Here is a 21140-nt window from a genome sequence, read left to right as displayed (position 1 = left end):
GGATGTAAACGATCTATACTTATTAATGTAGTGTAGGTACGGTACTTAATGTAAGCCTTGAAAACAATTAATATATTTAAAACTAAAATATAATATGTACGTTTGTATGTAGGTACGTTCGGATGTACCGTATCGTATCCGAGAGAAAAGTGACGAACTTTTTATAGACTTTCAAAGTTCAAATTAGGAAATTATCGTCAGAAGAGTTCGATAGAAAAATTATGATCGTGAAAGATTTTTTCTTACAGAGGGCAAAATTAAATTCAATGACAAACCTTGCTTGTTACGCCTTTAATAAATCAAATTTAAAACTTGAACTGATTTTATGCAAGTTAGTATTTACATTTTGGAATAGATAATTACGGGATAAATCGTTTTTAAATGAAGTAGCGTCTACTGTTTTACATTGAATAAAAAAACTTAAAATAAAATTTGATTATTAGGAATCAGACTTTATCTTCCACTTTTATTTTATTTATTTATAGCCTTTTGATAAATGGACTATCTAACACCGAAATATTTTTTCAAATCAGAGCAGTATGTCCAGAGATTAGCGCGTTCAAACAAACATAGGTACTCTACAGCTTTATAATATTAAGTATAGCGTTATAACTTGAAAAAGTTCTAAGGTATGTTCTTTTTTCTTATTGTCTAGATAATCCAATAAAGAAAATCCTTTAAGCCCGTTTTGCATTAATCATATCAATGTTTTGACCCATTTTATCATATGAATGCTGACTTGAAGTCAATCAGAGATTACTTATAATGTCTAATTACATTGATATTATTATATGTTACTGATTATAGTGCATAGGGGTTAATATTGTTTATAAATGAGATTGTACATAATGAATTGCTGATGTGTGTTTCTTTGTATTTGCAGCAATATTAAGTGTTGCCTATTTTATACTAGATTTCCGCCCGCGGCTTCGCCCGCGTTTTCAAAGGAAAACCCGCATAGTTCCCGTTCCCGTGGGATTTCCGGGATAAAACCTACCCTATGTGTTAATCCAAGTTACCTTCTATATGTGTGCTTAATTTTATTGTAATCGGTTCAGTAGTTTTTACGTGAAAGAGTAACAAACATCCATACAAACTTTCGCCTTTATAATAGTAATAGGATTATTCTAAATAATGTTATTCTTATATCATTTAAAGTTAATACAGTATTATGTATCATTTACATAGTGTTCAATGTCATTTGATATCAGTTTTTTATGGATTAAAGAAATAAGTTTTTTTTTCAGATAGAGTTCAAAATATAGACTCTACCTGAATTAATGTAACAGAATATCTTTAGTAAGATATCAAAGGCCAAATTGATATCTAAATTTAAAACATTATAATAAAAACATCGGATTAACTAATCCTAAAAAATTATAGACAAAAACATACGAGAGAAAGGCAACCAAGAAGTTAAAGGCAAACTTTGTTTTAGTTGATAAAATATATAAACAGAATACTATCACAGGGCAAAACATCAAACTAATAAATATATGCTTCTTAGATGTGTATGTGGACTTTGATTTGTAGATAATCCGTTACATGTTATATAAGCTGTGCCCCACGGTTTTGCCCGCATTGCTCTACTATTGGTCTTAACGTGATGATATATAGCCTATAGCCTTCCTCGATAAAGGGACAATCTAACAGTGCAATAATGATTGAAATCGAACCATCAGTAGTTCCTGAGATGAGCGCGTTCAAGCGAACAAAAAAACTATAATATAAACTATATATTCATTATTCAGCATTATAATATTACTAGATAGAAATATCTATTATGTCTAAAAAATGATTTTATTCGGTAAATTGCTAGTAACATAAATAATAAGCATATTATTTAATGTTCTATTATTTGCAGACTTTTCCATTCGAGTCATTTTTTGTTGGAAACAATAAAAAAATAACGTGCCACTAAATATTCATTTAAATTAAATATACCTATCTATTAGAAAATTAATGATCTCGTTAGTTTTAATCTTTTATATCTTGTAAAAATGCTATGAAATTGTAAGTAAATTCGAATCAGGAAAAATTACAGCTTTTGTCAGAAGTAGGTACATATTGTTGTAACTAGATTTCCACCCGCGGCTTCGCCCGCGTTTGCAAAGGAAAACCCGCATAGTTCCCGTTCCCGTGGGATTTCCGGGATAAAACCTATCCTATGTGTTAATCCTAGTTACCCTCTATATGTGTGCTAAATTTCATTGTAATCGGTTCAGTAGTTTTTACGTGAAAGAGTAACAAACATCCATACATCCATACATCCTTACAAACTTTCGCCTTTATAATATATATTAGAATATTAGATATATTATATTATATATTAGATATATTAGATATTAGATATAACTATATTGTATGTAATAGAATATATTTGTTTTTCTTGCATCTAATAATCTTCTACATCTTAATAATACATTACAACATAATTACATGAAACTCAACAGATGATTTGAGTTTCACACATAATTTATTACTTTAAAGTTTAAACAAACACGATTTTCTTTTAGACACAAAATTTCATCATAAAAATAAACATTAGTAATACAAATAATGTTTGAATAAGCTTGAGTTATCTCAAGAAATTTGAAATACGTAAAACATTATTTAGACCGGACTCTCAGTGGAGTTTCGTTTGCAAAAATAGCGGACCTAAATCTGACTTCTGATATATATTGTATAGATCCCAGACATCCTATAGACAGATGTTGCCAACCAGTTTTGTGGTCCCCCTCTCCCCACAACGGTAATTAAATATGGCATACAAAGAAAAAAATAAAAATTTTAAAAACATGCCGCGTGGGTATCAAATGAAAGAGCTTATTGAGTAGATCACGAATATATAGCATACTATAACATTTCTTACACTTTCTCTAAGATTTTTTAGAAAATTTACGAAAATGGTCCATTTTTGAGTTAACTTTAAACCACTATAGATTGAAAACTCATGAATATATTTTTTAAATTATTATTTTAAATAATTAACAATAGTCCATTCTTTACGATTCAATAGTTCGTACAGTGAAATAGTTGCATGGGGGAGTGGGGGGAGCATTCAAAGATGGCGAGTATATTTTCAAGTTTAGAAGAGGCTGATGAAGTTAAGAGGCTGATTCAGGAATGTTCTGCCATATTTTTCATTCTGTCAAACACAACGACAGTGCAGAGATAATTATTCTAAGCCCTGACACCGATATTTTTGTATTAGGCCTTTATTTCTGGCATAAACTTGAAAATATACTCGCCATCTTTGAATGCTTCCCCCACTCCCCCATGCAACTATTAATTATTTAAAATAATAATTTAAAAAATATATTCATGAGTTTTCAATCTATAGTGGTTTAAAGTTAACTCAAAAATGGACCATTTTCGTAAATTTTCTAAAAAATTTTAGAGAAAGTGTAAGAAATGTTATAGTATGCTATATATTCGTGATCTACTCAATAAGCTCTTTCATTTGATACCCCACACGGCATGTTTTGGAAATGTTTATTTTTTTCTTTGTATGCCATATTTAATTACCGGGGTGCGGGGAAGGGGACCACAAAACTGGTTGGCAACATCTGTTTATAGGATGTCTGGGATCTATACAATATATATCAGAAGTCAGATTTAGGTCCGCTATTTATGCAAACGAACATCTCCTTGGAGCCTGCTCTAATTTGCAGTCTGATTTAAAATTGATATTTATAGAAAATAATTGTCAAGATTTCCATTTACAACTCATATAGCGTAATGTTTGTGCAAATAATTTTAAGCAAGGGCTTATTACAAAACTATGTATTTGTTAAAATTATTATCGTTTTACATTCCGTGCTTACTGAGTACATAATGCTATGAAAACTTAAGTCATTAAAATCATCATTTATATTAATGTTGTTTATTTTGTAGAGTACATCTATACTAATATTATAAAGAGGAAAAGTTTGTATGTATGTAGGTATGTATGGTTTTCACGCATAAACTACTGGACCGATTTTTATGAAATTTGACACAGATAATCTTTATACCCGGAGAAAGAACATAGGCTACCTTTTATTGCGAAATATGTACCACGGGCGAAGCCGGGGCGGACCGCTAGTTATTTAGGTGCTTTACTTATCTTTTGCAATTGCAAAATTCATGTTTATTTATTAAAATAATTATTCTGTATCAAAATTCCTTCGACCAAAATTAGTTTTGTTTTTTGAGTAATACATACAACAATCAAAAAGTTTAATCCAAGAAGAAACCATTCTTTGCTGGATTAAACTTTGTCTTATTTTTCTCCGGCTTTTCACCTATCGAGTATTTTCGAATAACATTAAATTATATATGTATACTAAAATGTATGTTTTCATATAAGTATATGTAGATATATTTTCTATTCATATCTAGTTATTAACATTTTAATACTAACAAGAATCTTGTTACACACGCAAGTGCTAATCATTTTGTTTGATATAATGCATACTTTATGAACATATCCTGTTCTTACATACATAAAATTTATTATATATTAAATTATTACATTAACCAGTCTACTATAAGTATATGTACGTATTTTACTAGCAGTGCCCTGCTGTTTTACCCACAGTGCTCCACTACTTTTGGTCTTATAGAGATGATATAGGTAATATAGTCCATAGCCTTCCTCAATAAATGGGCTATCTAACACCGAAAGAATTTTTCAAATCGGACCAGTAGTTACTGAGATTAGCGCGATCAATCCTAATGTTTATATCGAAGAAGGTTGTATAGTGTATACAGATAAAAACAACAGAAAGTAGAAATGGTCAATTTTGTGGTCAACTTGGTATGATAATAGAATTTCGTATAGACTTTTTAGCCGAGTATAGGTATAGCACTGATTTAGTAATCTGTGATACTACAAACGAACCTACGGTATGGAACCAGTTATAATTCAGATTGACACTTTATTTACTTTTTACAAATATTTCTAATACAACAAGACGTACATGATTTATTTACATAGTAATGGGTATCATTTAAGCTATCACCAATTTAATTAGTTTTGTGTTTCTTAAATAATAGGGTTTGTCCTCAAAATAGTAGATCTGTCACCAAAATGTAGTCACCAAACAATGCAAAATCAGTTCCACAATAAATCACCTAAAATCCTGAGATAGAAGGTCTAGTACCAAATAAATGTTTTTGTATGTATTATAATAGGTGTGTCTTCATAAGTCTTTAAGCAAACTAATTTAAAGAGATCACCAATAAATAATATTATGTTACTAGAAAATTGCATTAAGTTCAAATAAAAAATTAGGGTTGTCATCATCGTTTCAACCAAAAGATTTTGCTAGTTAACTAGCCTCCCAAGGTTCTAAATTTCCACTGGTAGTATAAATTATATTTAAATAAAATTTTTAGCAGAGTAGTAAGTAAATAAAACAATTATTAAAGTCAAAATAATCAATATTTATTGTTTAAAATAATTACCACTGAACAATCAGCGCTGGTTTAAAATAGCTGGCTTATGGCTAGCATAATTGTAGATACAACAAAGTTAAATAATCAATTTTTAAAGCGCGCATATTTGTCTCCGCCCCTTTGATCATTTTTTCATTAAAATTGTAAATTGATGTGTTAAATTGGTAACGAATACTATTAATTTAATATCTGAACGAAATACAATGTTACTACTGTATTGGTGACAAAATATCAAATAAAAAGGAGTCGCAGTCAGGGATCGATAATCGATTTATTTGGTGACAGATCTACCATTCTGAGCACAGAGCTATTATTTAAGTAACAAAACTGTTATTATAAGAACGAAGTTTATATTCATGTAATGCAATATAATTTTATTGGTTATCGATCTCTTATTTTACACATATATTAACATTAATTTGATAATTCATACCTGGGAACAATTTTTGTTTATCTGAGAACGAAAATATTTCGTGGTGATAGATCTATTTATTAGGTGATACAACTTGATGACAAATATAAATTTTGGTGATAGAAAATATAGTTCCCCATAGTAATAAGTAAAGACACAGACAAAGAAAAATTCAATGATAATTATAACCACAGACATGTATCAAGATAGACTAAGCGAGTGTATGTACTTCCCGTGTCCAAACTAAGATTATGAAACTTACTTGACGCTGGCCTACACTCAGTCCGCGCTTGCAGTTCGCCAAGGAAAGACGTGAAGCTGAATAAAGTAAAATGCCGAATTACGCCGTTATAAACTGTAGAAACTCCACAGCTGTGAGTGGCCGAGTTAGCAGAGATGTTTCCTTCCACCGGTAAGTAATTTTCTAATCAGAATATGCACTATTTATTTTAAAATCAAATAAAGAATATCTGTGGAAAACGATCGTGACAAACACGGATACCAAATCATACGAAATGATTCGGAATACATTGCGGCTTTTACTTGGCACGGTAAAGATCGAGTCGTATGATAACAAGCAATGAATAGCGTCTTCTCATTTTTCTGTTCTCATTTTTCTGTCCAATTTTGTGGTTAGTGATGTTCATTTGATGCAACAGTTCTCGATTCTAATCGATTTTATAATCGAACAGAAAAATGATAATTTGAAGGAGCAATTTTTCAGAAAAAAAGGCATAGATTTTTTTTGTCATTTAATACGACTTGACCTAGAACTTTTAAGTATTTTAATACAAAGGTACTAAAAATAAATATTATGACATGGACGCCATTAGTTAAAGTGTCATCTTGGGAGTTTTTTAAGAAAACTCCTTATTGCTTAGACTATGTTTGTTTTTTCAGTTTTCCAAGTAACCCTAACATAAAAGAAAAATGGATTGATGCAACGGGACATAAAGATTGATTGATTGACAGTTTCATTACTTTCTTTCGATGGCCTCTCTAGTACGTAGTACACGGTAACTCAATGGGCATATGTAAGAAAAAGCTAAAACACATTAGTTTACTTGTTAGAATATTAAAAGGTTTATAAATTTATTTTATCATTCCTCTGTCTATGGTAATTATCATTTTTCTGTCTTGAATCGATTTAGTAATCGATTACGAATCATTTATTTAATTACCTCTTAGACATAGATCTAGTTTGATCTGATTTCTTTCGATTTACTTCGATGGGATAGGACGATACTAGAATCGCCGCGGGAGTGGCGTCCTAATCGATTTAGCGTAAAATGAAATTACCATCACTAAAAAGCGCTCGTGACGTCATAACGCGTCAAGGTCAGTACAAAAAATATGACACGCTTGGTTTTCATACAGATCGCGGTACTTGCGTAGTCTATCTATGTCTGTGATTATAACTAATTCTACAAAATCTATATGTAAGTAGGTATATACATTTGGATCTTTGTCGTGATATCTTAAATCAATAACATTTCACGAATTCAATACGTGGAGATTCGTATAAGAAATTCGACATTTATGTAGTACTAGATTTCCGCCCGCGGCTTCGCCCGCGTTTTCAAAGGAAAACCCGCATAGTTCCCGTTCCCGTGGGACTTCCGGGTTAAACCTATCCTATGTGATAATCCAAGTTACCCTCTATATGTGTGCTAAATTTCATTGTAATCGGTTCAGTAGAATTTGCGTGAAAGAGTAACAAACACACACACTGATGTGTATCCTCACAAACTTTCGCATTTATAATATTAGTAGGATCCATTCGCTATTCCTTATTTTAAATCTGATAGTATCCAGGATAGTATAGCTCAATTTTAAATATATTTTGAATACAAAAAATATATCTAACCAAATCTCGTAGAACCTACTAATCTGTACCAAAACATCATTACCCAATTAATAAAAGAAACAATAAAAAAATCAAATTTCCATATAAATAGAGCACTGATGAACATCAATATTTTATGAACAATCCGTAATTATTAGTTGTGGAACTTCAATATTGTTTACATTGAGGTAACGTGTTAGTCTAAAGATTTCATACGATTTGTTTGTTGTCCAATCCATTAGAAGATTGCTGTTTATTAAAGTAAATGTTGCCAGACGAATGGAAAGAAACTGATAAATACTTAAAAGTGATTTAAAATTATTTAAAAAATGTTTTTTAAACTGATTTACAGTTTTTGATGATGTAAACCAAAACAAACAATAAAATTTATTATATAACTGTTAATTGTATTTGTTGTTAACTTTTTTAAGTAAAAAAATATTAATTGCTTATCTACAGTTATTATAAAATAATTATAAAAGCAAGAAAAAATACTATTAAGTTGATCTTTTTCATTTTATCATTATTAAAAAGCAGTGCAGGTCAACAAAACTAACAACATATTGTAAAAACCCCCATTTTAATAGTTCTAGTTTTCGATATAATAGCGATCCAAAAATATAAATTGTTACAACGGTATCTTGCATTCGAGCTCATTAAAAAGAAATAAACATAACAGTGTTGGTTATTTCTTGGTATTTAGACGACCCAACCCACAGCCTAGACTGATTGGCGTAGGTTTTAAGCTAGTTACAGATTGTAGACTAACATTATTTCTATTTATTAGAAATTTATGGTAAGTTTTTAACCGATATTTTATCTTTTAAATTTACGTTAGAGTATGTTTCTTTCCTTTAATTTCAAGGTATGTTCAAAATGGTAGGAATAAGCCTTAAAGAGTGTCTATTCGATTTCCATGGTTACGCGTAAAGTGCTGGTTTAAAAGAAGTTTAGAAGGACACAGAAGGTCAACTATTTTACCCTTACATTCCTCATATTTATGTTTTTGATTATTTGTTTTGTAATAGAAGAAAATGCACGTGCAGTCTAGCCGTATTAAAAAAATGGTAGAGATGCAATCATCGGACCCCACAAGGGGACGCGGAACTCTTTATCTGTGTCTATCCTAAATTTATTGCTTATTAAGGTTTTTTGTCAATGATAAAATTTCATCAATCATTTAAGTACGTAACGAGATGACGACGATGACGACATGTTTGCAAAAAATTACCATATTTCTTTGAATTAAATTCATGAACATAATTTATATTTCAATCAGTTCCAACCAGATAATATACACTAGCCTTATAAAGTGGTTGTTTCCTAAAATCGCTACCGGTTCTGCGACTCCTGCGCAACGCAATGTCTGTACCAGCCTTAAATTAAACAGGTATTTAAACGGGTTTTAGTGGTATAATGATTTAAAACTCTTCACGTTTATGAAGTTGGTTTTCTAGAGGTTTATCTACTTAATTTACTTTTTTAGTCGTTTTTTTCGAATTTGCAAGTTCATACGCTTTTACAGGCTTCTAAAATGATGATAGTTTTTATTTATTTAATGCATGCGTTGTTTTATGCGTTGTTTCACGTGTGTATCACGTGTTTTTTAAAGTGAAACTTTTATTACATCATCTCAAACTTTTTGGTCTGTGTAGCGCATGTCGCGTGACGGTCGGCTGCCGAGTAGGTATAAAGCAGTGTTCGGAAACGTACGATAATTATTATCGTTCAAATACGATAATTTTGTGCCTAAGTTTCACTTTTACCGTGGTTTCATAAAACCACACAACATTTTTTTTTGCCTTGGCGATATATGCCATAATTCTTTGAATTAAACTACTATTACTACAATTATTATGATAAGGAGAAATTGTAGGAAACTATAAGGTATCTATTATAAAAAAAAAAACGAAAAAAAATAGATTTTTACACTCTATTATCTCGGTACTGGGTATATTAGTAAGTATATTTTTTGTGATATAAAAAACATGCCATAATATTTTGTTTGTAATTTTTATAAATACATAATTAATTTTCCGAAACTATTAAGTAGGTAATAGGTATTATAAAAAAAATCGAAAAAAAAAATATTTTTCACTCCATTATCTGGGAACTGGGTATATTAGTATACTTATTGTGAGATAAAAAACATGCCATAATATTTTTTTTGTAATTTATATTAATAATTAATTTCCCTGTATACTTAAATTCTTGCTAAAAATCCCCGTAGAGTAGCGACGTGGAACGGTAAAGTACAATTGAAATATTTAAAACATTTACTTACATTGTTTAATTAAAAATCAAATTAATAATTAAAATTCTTATAATTTAAAAATGTTTATTTTGAAGTTTTGTATATTGAATAAAAATATTATATGAGCAAAGTGTTGTGTATGAGCACGAAGGTTTCTGAGTTGGTACGACCAATCTCCAAAAATGTATCACAGGCTAACCCAAGATGAACAGCTTATATTAATCAAATATGAAATAACCAAATAAAACGGCGCAAAAAATATAAAAATAGAACGCCATTTTTTATTACTTAGATCCGGGTGGATACTTTTCTGGTATATTTCCATTGATAAAAGAAAAACACATAAAAACTCTCCATAAATTTTAATGTCGTCAAAATGTTGATTAGTATCTAAACCAGTTATTTATAAATTAGCACCCATTTAAATAGAATAATATTAAATTCAAAATGAACAAAAGGCTTTTTTATATTTTATCGAATGATTTCTATAGCGCAGTTTTTTTTATACAAGAGGAGGCAACAGAGCAGACGCGTCACCTGGTGGTAAGTGCTCTACGTCGCCCATATGTGCAAGTGCTTAGCAAGTAAAAATAATCTAAGACAAGAAATTCTAGATTTAAACCCGTTACCATATTATGTTACGAATGATTTATCTAATATTTTAATTAATTCGATTTGATTTATTAATTATTAAACAACTAGTACAGTATTATATTATTATTGCTATATTATCTGTAATTTAAGACTTTTAAAGCTTTTAAAATTTAAATGGACCCGCGGCTAATAAATTATAATAAAACACAAAAACTCGATTTAAAATAATTTAATATCTGGTTTTATGATACAAAACGTTAAATAATTTATAATGGAATAATTTCTATAGTTTTTTAGTTTATTCAGATGTTAACATTTTGACAATATAACTTACGACACGATTTATATCCATATAAAATTAATTATTATTTAATAATGAGTCATTAAATTAAATGCAATAAAGACGAATATAGGTAATATATATACATATAAGTTATAACATATTTTATCAAAAGATTTAACTAACTGTAAGTATTCTATTATTGTATTTATGATAAATAGGTTTAAAATAATATGTTCTTTACACAGTTGTACTACAGTGAAAATAAATTAAATAAGTGACATATTTTATTACATAAAAAATTAATTTACTGTTCAAAGTCATAAAACAATGTTATAAACAATCTATAATGTCTTGTCAATTTTTCTGTAGGATTCCTAGTATAGGAGCTAAAGCGAGAATCCCTTTTTTCAAGATGGCGGCCGCGGGCCAAAAACTTGAAGTTAAGCTTCTACTAACCACCCCTACGTTGTAGATGTACAACATGTTTTAATATATTACAGTAATTTCTTCATTGTTCGCGGGAATAATGAACAAATGCAACCAGAACTAAAACCATGATTAAAAGGAACACTGGGTTCTACAAGATGAAAAATGTGAATTAACAATGCACAAGTATTTATGAATAGTAAAACAAAAAGCCTGACTGCATGTAAAATTGTAAGTAAATTCATAATTTTCTTCACAATCATCTTTTGAATATGTATTTCATTTTAACAATTATAGATATTATATGTAGATTAAAAATTGTAGGTAAAAAAACCCAATGTCACTTTCACAAATGCCTATCAATTGAATATATTTTATCCTTAAAACATTAAGTCATGCTATCGTGACAAAGAATACATGAATCGCACGAACACTTCCAAAACATAACAACCCTAAAAATTACATGGTGAAATTTACCAATATTAAAAGCCTAACCTCTTTAACAATGTTGTAGGTCACAACTTGCTATTATACTAAGGAATAACGCCATTTTATTATACAAAGGGCTGTTAAAATTAGACTCATAATAGTGTCAAAGCTTTGTCAAAGATTGAATCATAAAAAATGCTATTTTTATAGGTATTTTACTTGAGTTTTCACATCATCTTTATAACTTAGTACAAATCGTGACATATTGATAAATAGTGATAAACCAATAATAATAATTAATTAATTGAGACATGCAACGCAATTAAACAATCTCATGATTAAATTAATCAAGATATCTATTTATTTTCCATAGAATTATATTATTTTTAAAATCAATATTGTTTACAAAAGAAGATCTACTACTACTAGCTTAGTTTTGGCATGTTAAAGTTTATTTATTACATAAGTAATTATGAGTACCTATCTAGTAAAAATTTATTTTTACGCAAAGGTTAGCGAAAAATTCGCAAATTAACTACTTAGTTGTTGCCATGCGCGTGATACATAAAATCCAATTTAGTCTCAGTTTTATTACCGTTCGCTAACATTAATAAGGAAGTAAGGCGTTACAACAATTAAATTTAAACAAATTAGACACAAAATTAACTTACGTGTGCTTCCACAATACAGCATCCACGATTCAGACTTAACTAGAACAAGAGCAATCTGTCCCATTATTATAAACTGTAAAACGTTTGAGCAACAAGGAAGTAAATATTTCCGATGAAATAAATGTCTGTAATGAATTAGGTAATATTGTATCGATGATGGAAAATATCCGGCCGTGACAATCATCTATTGTGCTAGAAAATGTAACGATACGTTCATAGAATAACTATAAAATACTTAATTATAAGAACACTAATTGAAAGGCCTTACATCAAGGTCCTGAAATTTTCGATCATATCTATACTAATATTATAAAGCTGAAGTGTTCCTTTGCTTGAACGCGCTAATCTCAAGAAATACTGATCCGATTTGAAATATTATTTCACTGTTAAATAGCCCATTTATCGAGGAAGGCTATATATTATCATCACGCTTAGACCAATAAGAGCGGAGCAATACGGGTAAAACCGCGGGGCACAGATAGTCACAAATACATTTAACATGTGTGAAGATAATTTTAAAGGCCTAAAATACGTATAAATGTTCGATTTAAATAAATTTACTAATGCCTTACATAGGCTTGGCCTAGTTTAGGTGTAAGTGTACTTTTTCAAGTGCAATTGATAGTTGATAGTTCACCTACATGTTAGCTTGGTAGAAATATGTTGGTAAAGGCTCTATAAAACGTTATTTTATTATTTTTGTGTTTATTCATAACTAGCTTACCGCCCGCGGCTTCGCCCGCTTTGTCTAAAACCTAATAAATTATATACTAAAACCTTCCTCTTGAATCACTCTATCTATTAAAGAAAACCGCATCAAAATCCGTTGCGTAGTTTTAAAGATAGGGACAGAGAAAGCGACTTTGTTTTATAATATGTAGTGATGACACATAATGTTACTAAACAATTAATTACTATGGAAAAGGTGTTTTAAAAGGATTCAATATTTTTAATCCCGGCTTAGTCTAATATTTTAGCATGTTTTTCTTTTATTAAGATAATTATATATTGAAGTTAATTCATATTCCTTTGGTTATCTTTAAAAGTATTCAGTAATTACAATTAGGTTACAGAGAAACAAGAAAAAAATACGAACAATAAACTTGCACGCGCGGAATTCCATCGAAAGATATAATTGTATTCAAGGTGAAAAGTAACAAGAAATTTTATATTAAAAAATAAACGTAGGTATTAACATTTTATTATTCTGAGAGATTAAAAAAATACAAAAGTAGAGCGCTCTACATATAAGTTGTTCATGAAAAAAGACTTATTGTCTGTATAAAGATAAATTTATTGTTATTATAAATTAAATATTTATAAATTACATAATATTGTGTTCATTTGTATGTTCTAACTAGCTTTACGCCCACGGCTTCGCCCGCGTTTAAAGCTGCGTAAAAGCTGCGTATCTCCCGTTCCCGTTGGATTTCCGGGATAAAACCTAGCCTATGTGTTAATCCAAGTTACCCTCTATATGTGTGCTAAATTTCATTGAAATCGGTCCAGTAGTTTATGCGTGAAAACCATACATACATACATACATAATTACCAACCTTTCCTCTTTATTATTATAGTATGTATAGATAATCTTATATATAAAAATGAATCGCAAAATGTGTTGGTAAGCGCATAACTCGAGAACGGCTGAACCGATTTCGATAATTCTTTTTTTATTATATTCCTTGAAGTACGAGGATGGTTTTTACGTAGAGAAAACGTAAATATGTACCACGGGCGAAGCCGGGGCGGACCGCTAGTAAAATATAAAAATGAATCGCAAAATGTGTTGGTAAGCGCATAACTCGAGAATGGCTGAACCTGTGGGCTGAACCGTACGAGGATGGTTCTTATGTAGAGAAAACGTAAATATTATGTACCACGGGCGAAGCCGGGGCGGACCGCTAGTAATAAATAAAATACAAAGATGTCTACAACATTGAACGATTTTTAAAACGTTACTGAAAATCTCATGAATTTCATTTGAATAAAAAAGTGTATACCAAAAAAATTGTCGAACGAACATGTTCGTCACTTATTACGACAAATTTTTTGGTTCTTACGGTTTTTCTTGATCTTCATTATTATTAATATTAAAGTTATTTATATATCATTTTACTAACTACGTATGATAAAAAATATATTCTAGATTACAATCATTATATTGTAACTATTAAGTTCATAGGAAGTAACCTAAGAAATACGTTTCAGGAAATACGGAAAAATAATAAGTTAACAGCTAAGTAAGTCTTTATCATTGTTTACTTAATGTTATTAATTGTCTAATTGCTTATTGTTATTATACGGCAAATCTATACTTAATATTATGAAGCTGAAGAGTTTGTTTGTTTGTTTGAACGCGCTCAGGAACTACTGATCCGATTTGAAAAATTATTTCGGTGTTAGATAGCCCATTTATCGAGGAAGGCTATAGGCTATATATCATCACACTAAGACCAATAGGAGCGGAGCAATGCGTCTAAAACCGCGAGGCACAGCTAGTCACTAGTGAACGATAATTATAGGCTTAAAAGTAAATAAATAAAATTATTGTTAAATGAATGTTACTATTTATTTTATCTGAAATGGATTTAGGTACTATTTGTTTTTTTACGGGTGTTCCGAAAAACGACGGAGCAAGTACCATTTTATTGTTTAAGGGTGTGTGTATTCGCTTTTTTACTATTTCAGTTTTGAAAAAAAAATGTAATTTTTGCTTTTTAATGGTTGGAAAATAACTGTGCGAACCAGTATTATGATTTCTTTTAAAAATATGTTTTTAATATCTTAACCGAATACATAATGTGCCTATCTAAACGTGTTCCAATTTATTTCAATAAATATTCTTTATTTTCAAATAAATATTCATGAAATTATCACTTTAACATAATTTTAAATTTTACAGTTATTTATATCTATAGATATTCCAAACTTCAAATTATCTGCTACAGTTTCATTTAAGATAATAACAGATACAGGAAAAATTATATATTTCAAACTGATTTCTTGATAATGTAAATCCGATATCATTATTTCTAAATTTCGTAGAGGAAAAACTGTACTAAGTAATAATATACTAGTGATTGAACTGGTTTCAATGTATGAAATAAAACTATTATCCTCATAGATTGTAAATGTTAAAAAGTCACAATAAGCAATTATAATAAACTAGATTTGAGCCCGCGGCTTCGCCCGCGTTTTCAAAGGAAAACCCGCATAGTTCCCGTTGCCGTGGGATTTCCGGGATAAAACTTATCCTATGTGTTAATCCAAGTTACCCTCTATGTGTGTGCTAAATTTTATTGTAATCGGTTTAGTAGAATTTGCGTGAAATAGTAATAAACACACACACATCCTCACAAACTTTCCCCATTTTAATATTAGTAGGATTAACGATAGAATAAAACATCGCCAAGCTTTATTTTATTTCTAAATTCTAGTAGTATTTGAGAAATTAAAAAGGCTCAAATCCATACTAATATTATAAATGCGAAAGTAACTCTTTCTGTCTGTCTGTTACTCAATCACACCTTAACTACTGAACCAATTTGCATGAAATTTGGTATAGAGATATTTTGATACCCGAGAAAGGACATAGGATAGGTTTTATCCCGGAAATCCCACGGGAGCGGGTTTTTCTTTCTTCTGCGCGGGCGATGCCGCGGGTGGAAAGCTAGTATTTAATAACTACAACGTTGAATAAATATTTAATTCAATATTTTGACGATAAAAAATCGAAAAAAAATAATATGATATTCATTTTAAACAGATAGAGAACTTAAAAGAAGTAAGTTGTCCAGTAGACGTAGAGCCAATTAATGTTATTTATATGACAATTCATATTATTCATGCATCTTATATTAACAGGAGTCTTGACCCAAATTTGACTTCTGATTAGTTTAAGTGAAACTAAGTAAAGATATTCCTAGCTCTCCAACGCAGCAAAAAAAAACAATTCTGTCAAAAAAATTTTAAATTTTTTTTCTTCCTATTCAACTCAGTATAGTATGTACAATAAATTGTTTTTATTTGGACAAACACCTTAGAATTCCTTCCGGGTAAGTTCGTTGTCCTTTAAAAGTGATCACTCTTTTTATGGTTTTCCTAAATTGGTATAATGACACTCTTTTATGAATGTCGTTTATATTTTTATTAAGCGTGAAATATTTTTCTTTCGTAATAAACCGCGTTAATTACCTAATGCGTTTTATTGCTATTTATTGGATAGGCATTAAAAAAAAACATTTTTTTGGTGTTTGTCCTGTATGTCCACGTCCTTCTATGTCCAATTTACCCGGATATTAAAATTGAATGTTTGTTTTTATTTTAAATTAAGCGAAGAAATAATTTTTTTTAATGTTCAAAACTAAAATTCACCACGACTAGCCAAATAGTATATATTCATATTTCAATTTTGTAATTATTAATTAACAAGGCGTTTTTTATTTAATAGAGATATAGAGTTTTTGAAAATAGTACAGGTTCATATTCTCATGTACAGATTAAGCTGTGATAAGATATTCCTAAATAAAATTGAGGAAGCAAGAAAATGTTTAATTTTAAACACATTTAAATTTTATGTAACGAAATTTCATGTGTTTACTTTGTAGAAATATTTGTGAGTTTCGTAGTTATCGCTGATTAATACACTTCGTCATGCTTCGTAAGACAGTAATCTGTAGCAAGGTTAGCCTAACATAAATGTTTTATTTCAATAGAACTATTTTATTTAAACATTTACAAAAATAATTAAAAAGTTACCATAACAAAAAACTCACCTTTCCCGGTATCCATACATTTTTCTCCGACAAAACAAATCCTTCATTAATATAACAACTCTTATCGTCCTGATCCTGCCAAGCCATTTTTACTTTGCTCATTGTTTATTTTTCAGTTTATTTTTCAAGACACAAATTATCACACAAACACAACCTTGAAGTTATGTTAATCGAATCAATTAGACCGTAAACGTGCGCTATAACATATATAAACTTTTTTCACATTCTTTCCGAAACGTCAAATATTTTTTTTTATCTGTGCACTTTCCCGCGCAAAAATGACAGGTGGCCGGTGACAGAAACCCTCTCGGTTTGTAACACCGGCGTGTACTGGCTGCTGTAATGACGGTATAGCCAAATAAATACAAGCTGAACAACGTTGCTCCAAGCCGGAACCGTTTTCGTAGTTTATTTTCAATTTTTCCAATCTGTAATCTTTACTTGGCCACGTGTTCCATAATCACGTTTATGTGAAATTGGTACATAAACGTGTCGTGACCCATGACTCATCTATGTACATTTTTAAAATATACATATAAGGAAAGTAAGAGCATAGTTTTATAAAAAAAAACTAAAATGTTAAACGTAATAAAAATAAGAATCCTAGTCTTTTTATCACGGAATAGCAATCGATTAGTGACCTATTTGCTGAAACACATAGCTTAATTCTATAAAATTGTTGTTTCTCCGAGACTAATCCCTGTTACTGACCCTGTTAACAACCATACTGATTTCTTAGCAATACAATCGGTCTTGGTAAAAAGGGCTCTATTATACAATATTATATTAAGTACTGAAGGGCAAGGGTAAATTACTAATATCTCATAAATATTATATAGGTACGTGACTGAAAATATACTTTAAGATTTTCATGGGTCAGTTCTTCTTTTCACATACAATTTTTGTATGAACAGCATTATGTTGTTTACTTTGTAGTTATCGGATTTGCTCTTGAAGTCGTGAGTTAAAATATTTTTTGTTACATGTGATAATATAAGGATAATATTCATATGAATTTGGTTAAATATACTTTGTAGAGTCTGCGGTAGAGCATCGCTCTTACGGAAATTTTCCATACAATTTTTTAGCCACGAGCTAAAGGTATGCACATTGCACATACCTAAGCATAAGCTTTTTATAAGTATAAACTTAATATACCTACTTAAGTAAAGGGTAGACGCTTGATAATTGTTGATCTTATACATAGAATATTTGTTCGAAAGCCATAGTATTCTGCGTAATAACTTATTTCGCTAAATAAATAGGTTATGTGCTAGGTAGGTAATAAGGAATTGTATCTAGAATCTTTTTTCCAAAAGCTAGCAACACATGCATTCTATGTAAAAACTAATATATTATTTGTTAAATAAAAGGAAATTATAAAAAGAATTGAGTTGATTAAACAGTTATCGGTATGTAAAAACTTTCTTAAAAAAATTTGTTCTTGATTTCAATCCATTTATCATATACATAACTAATTAATCAAAAATAATAGTACACGCATATATTTCTTCTTACCCCCGTATACGGTACATATACCGTACAGGTGAATGACATGAAATCAGCCAATCAATAACCTGATATAACTACTAGTACATAAATATTTTAGAGGAAAAATTTTTACACTAGAGGAGAAATAGCAAAAATTACATTGCTGGTAAACCGCTAAGCTTTTTAAAGGTCGTATGGACAACATTCCAGGGTATATACAAGATGGTTTATGTATTACTAGGAGGTTCTTATCTATAATTGCACAAGTGTTTTTTTTTATTTGAACTCAGACCGATTTGAAAAATTATTTCATTGTTTGATAGTCCGTTTATCCAGGAAAGCTATATTATCATCATGCTTAGGCCAATAGGAAAAACGCGGGTACAGCGTATTGTATAATTTCATTATTTCACCGTGATCCTTGAGATTATATGTAAAACGGGTAAAGCCGGGGTGGTTCACTTGTTACATATAAATTGTTATTTCTACAGTGTATTTGCAATTTAAGGATAAATCAGTGGGTAATTCATAATTTTTCTAGGCTCTTGTTAATAATGTAACTACGTAATAAGCAATTTTATCGAAATGTATGTTTATGAAAAACGATATTTTCATTAGTAAAAAGTACAAAAAACTATCAAACAATATGATAAACAGCGTTTTAGTTGTAATAATATTTTTGAATTGCGTTTCAAATTTTAAAAATATTTTCAAGTTTTTTCCTAGAAAATATAACATATAAACAACAGAAACCATAACATGTTTACAATAAAAAATACACTAGACGACTGTGCTAGAAACGTGTTTCATCTATGTATTATTAGATAAATAGGATCTGAACAAATTATGTACATTTTTAATTCGCATGTAGGTAAGCCGGTCGAAGAAATGTTATCCTTATATCCTTATTTAGATTTATAAAAGAACAACTCTACTTCTTGTCCAAAAGAATTCATACTATTTTTATATTTAAAGCGACTATTCCTGTAATATTTCGTATTACAACATTTCTAAGTAATATAACAATATGATAAAAATATAATAAAAGCTTATGCAAAAAACGCACAGAAGAAAAACTCAAAATCCAACAACTTTAGACGTAAGTAGCCTTATGTCACTCTCTGGCCTCCTAAATACCTCTTGACACAAAAATAATTCCATAATTACCGGAAAATCCGGGATGTAAAATTATATCAAGACGTCTTTCGTCCATAAGTGAGTTAAGTTATATAAATAAATAAAGCCATCATGAATAGAGCTAAGTTCATAAACTAACATATTTTCATTTATAACTAGCGGTCCGCCCCGGCTTCGCCCGTGGTACATGTTTACGTTTTCACTACATAAGAACCATCCTCGTACTTCAAGGAACGTAATAAAAAAAGAATTATCGAAATCGGTTCAGCCGTTCTCGAGTTATGCGCTTACCAACACATTTTGCGATTCATTTTTATATAAAAGAGAAGATATGAAGTATGGATAATAAAAATAATATATTTCCTGCGCAGTTGACCAATGTCATTAGTTTAGATATTAACTACAAAAGAACCGATAACTCTACGTGCCCTCTGAGACATGGTGAAATAAAGAACAATGGAAATAAAGAAATAACAATTTTCCACACGACCAACTAGACAACTTCCGAATATCCGAATAATTCTTAAGGTCCAATAGCCAGTTAACTAGAATTTAAACTCAATTTTCCAAATTGGTTAAAAATATAAAATATATTAAGGTATACCTAAGGCAAAGAATATATAATAGTACTACCTAAGGTAAATAAGACCATTATATTGAGTATTGATACAGTTGAAATAAAAAAAATATTTTATAAAAAATAGTGGAATTTTTTGGAATGATGTTGGCAAACTGATTTATGTGAATGTATCTTTGAAACCGGAATATCTTCAAAAAGTCGATTTACACGACTTTATTAAAAAAATGCAAATGAGTTTATTCTTTTACTAAGCGTTAGGCCATTAAAATATAACTAAAACATATGTAACATTTAACACCTCTGCAGAGGTTTAAAAACAATTCTAATTAATGTAGAAACATATTTACGCAAGTAAGTGTCGGACAAATGAATATTAATGCAAAACATCGATGCTATTCAGGCGAGGCACCAGGCAGTCTTATCACTGTTTTTGCAATCAGTATCATATTTATTTACATCATACGATATAATGATTATTACGATATTAGTTAAGTTAAAAATAATTGTCGCAAATATTAAGGAAGATTTGAAATTAATAAGGTGGCAAACAGAGTCGCAAACATTAAAATGTCTGCGTAAAATATAACGTTCGTTTCACCGTTACGGTGCGTTTAGATGAAACGAACATAGAGCTAGAGATAGAGCAAAATATTTTTTTTTTGTGATCATTTAGTATTAACGGAAACTCTTAATCAGTGTTATTCAGTATTATATAGAACATTGCATAGAATCTTTTCGAACGCACTAAGAACAACGAAAAAATGCTCTACGGCTGTTTACACTAAAAGAATTTGACA

At 29.8% G+C, this 21140-nt stretch overlaps 1 protein-coding gene across 2 annotated transcripts in view; it reads right to left on the bottom strand.

Moving 5' to 3' along the window:
• The window catches only part of nebu (solute carrier family 2 member nebulosa), a 59160-nt gene that overhangs the window by 28628 nt on the left and 9392 nt on the right, over positions 1-21140 (bottom strand). The window contains exon 1 of one of the 2 annotated variants that reach the window (XM_089701814.1): positions 17136-17463. The exons of the other annotated variant lie outside the window; for it this stretch is intronic. Coding sequence (XP_089557940.1) covers positions 17136-17237 — 102 coding nt within the window. The 5' untranslated portion in view covers positions 17238-17463. Of the gene's footprint in view, positions 1-17135; positions 17464-21140 lie in introns of those variants that run through there. 2 annotated transcript variants of the gene reach the window in all.

The sequence above is a fragment of the Colias philodice genome, chromosome 12 (genome assembly GCF_061535455.1).
Source record: "Colias philodice isolate Cphi_HAF_F1 chromosome 12, ilColPhil1 Martin Lab GWU primary, whole genome shotgun sequence".
Lineage (NCBI taxonomy): Eukaryota > Metazoa > Arthropoda > Insecta > Lepidoptera > Pieridae > Colias > Colias philodice.
Note: the sequence above shows the minus strand (reverse complement) of the source record. Positions and strands in the feature narration are given on the sequence as shown.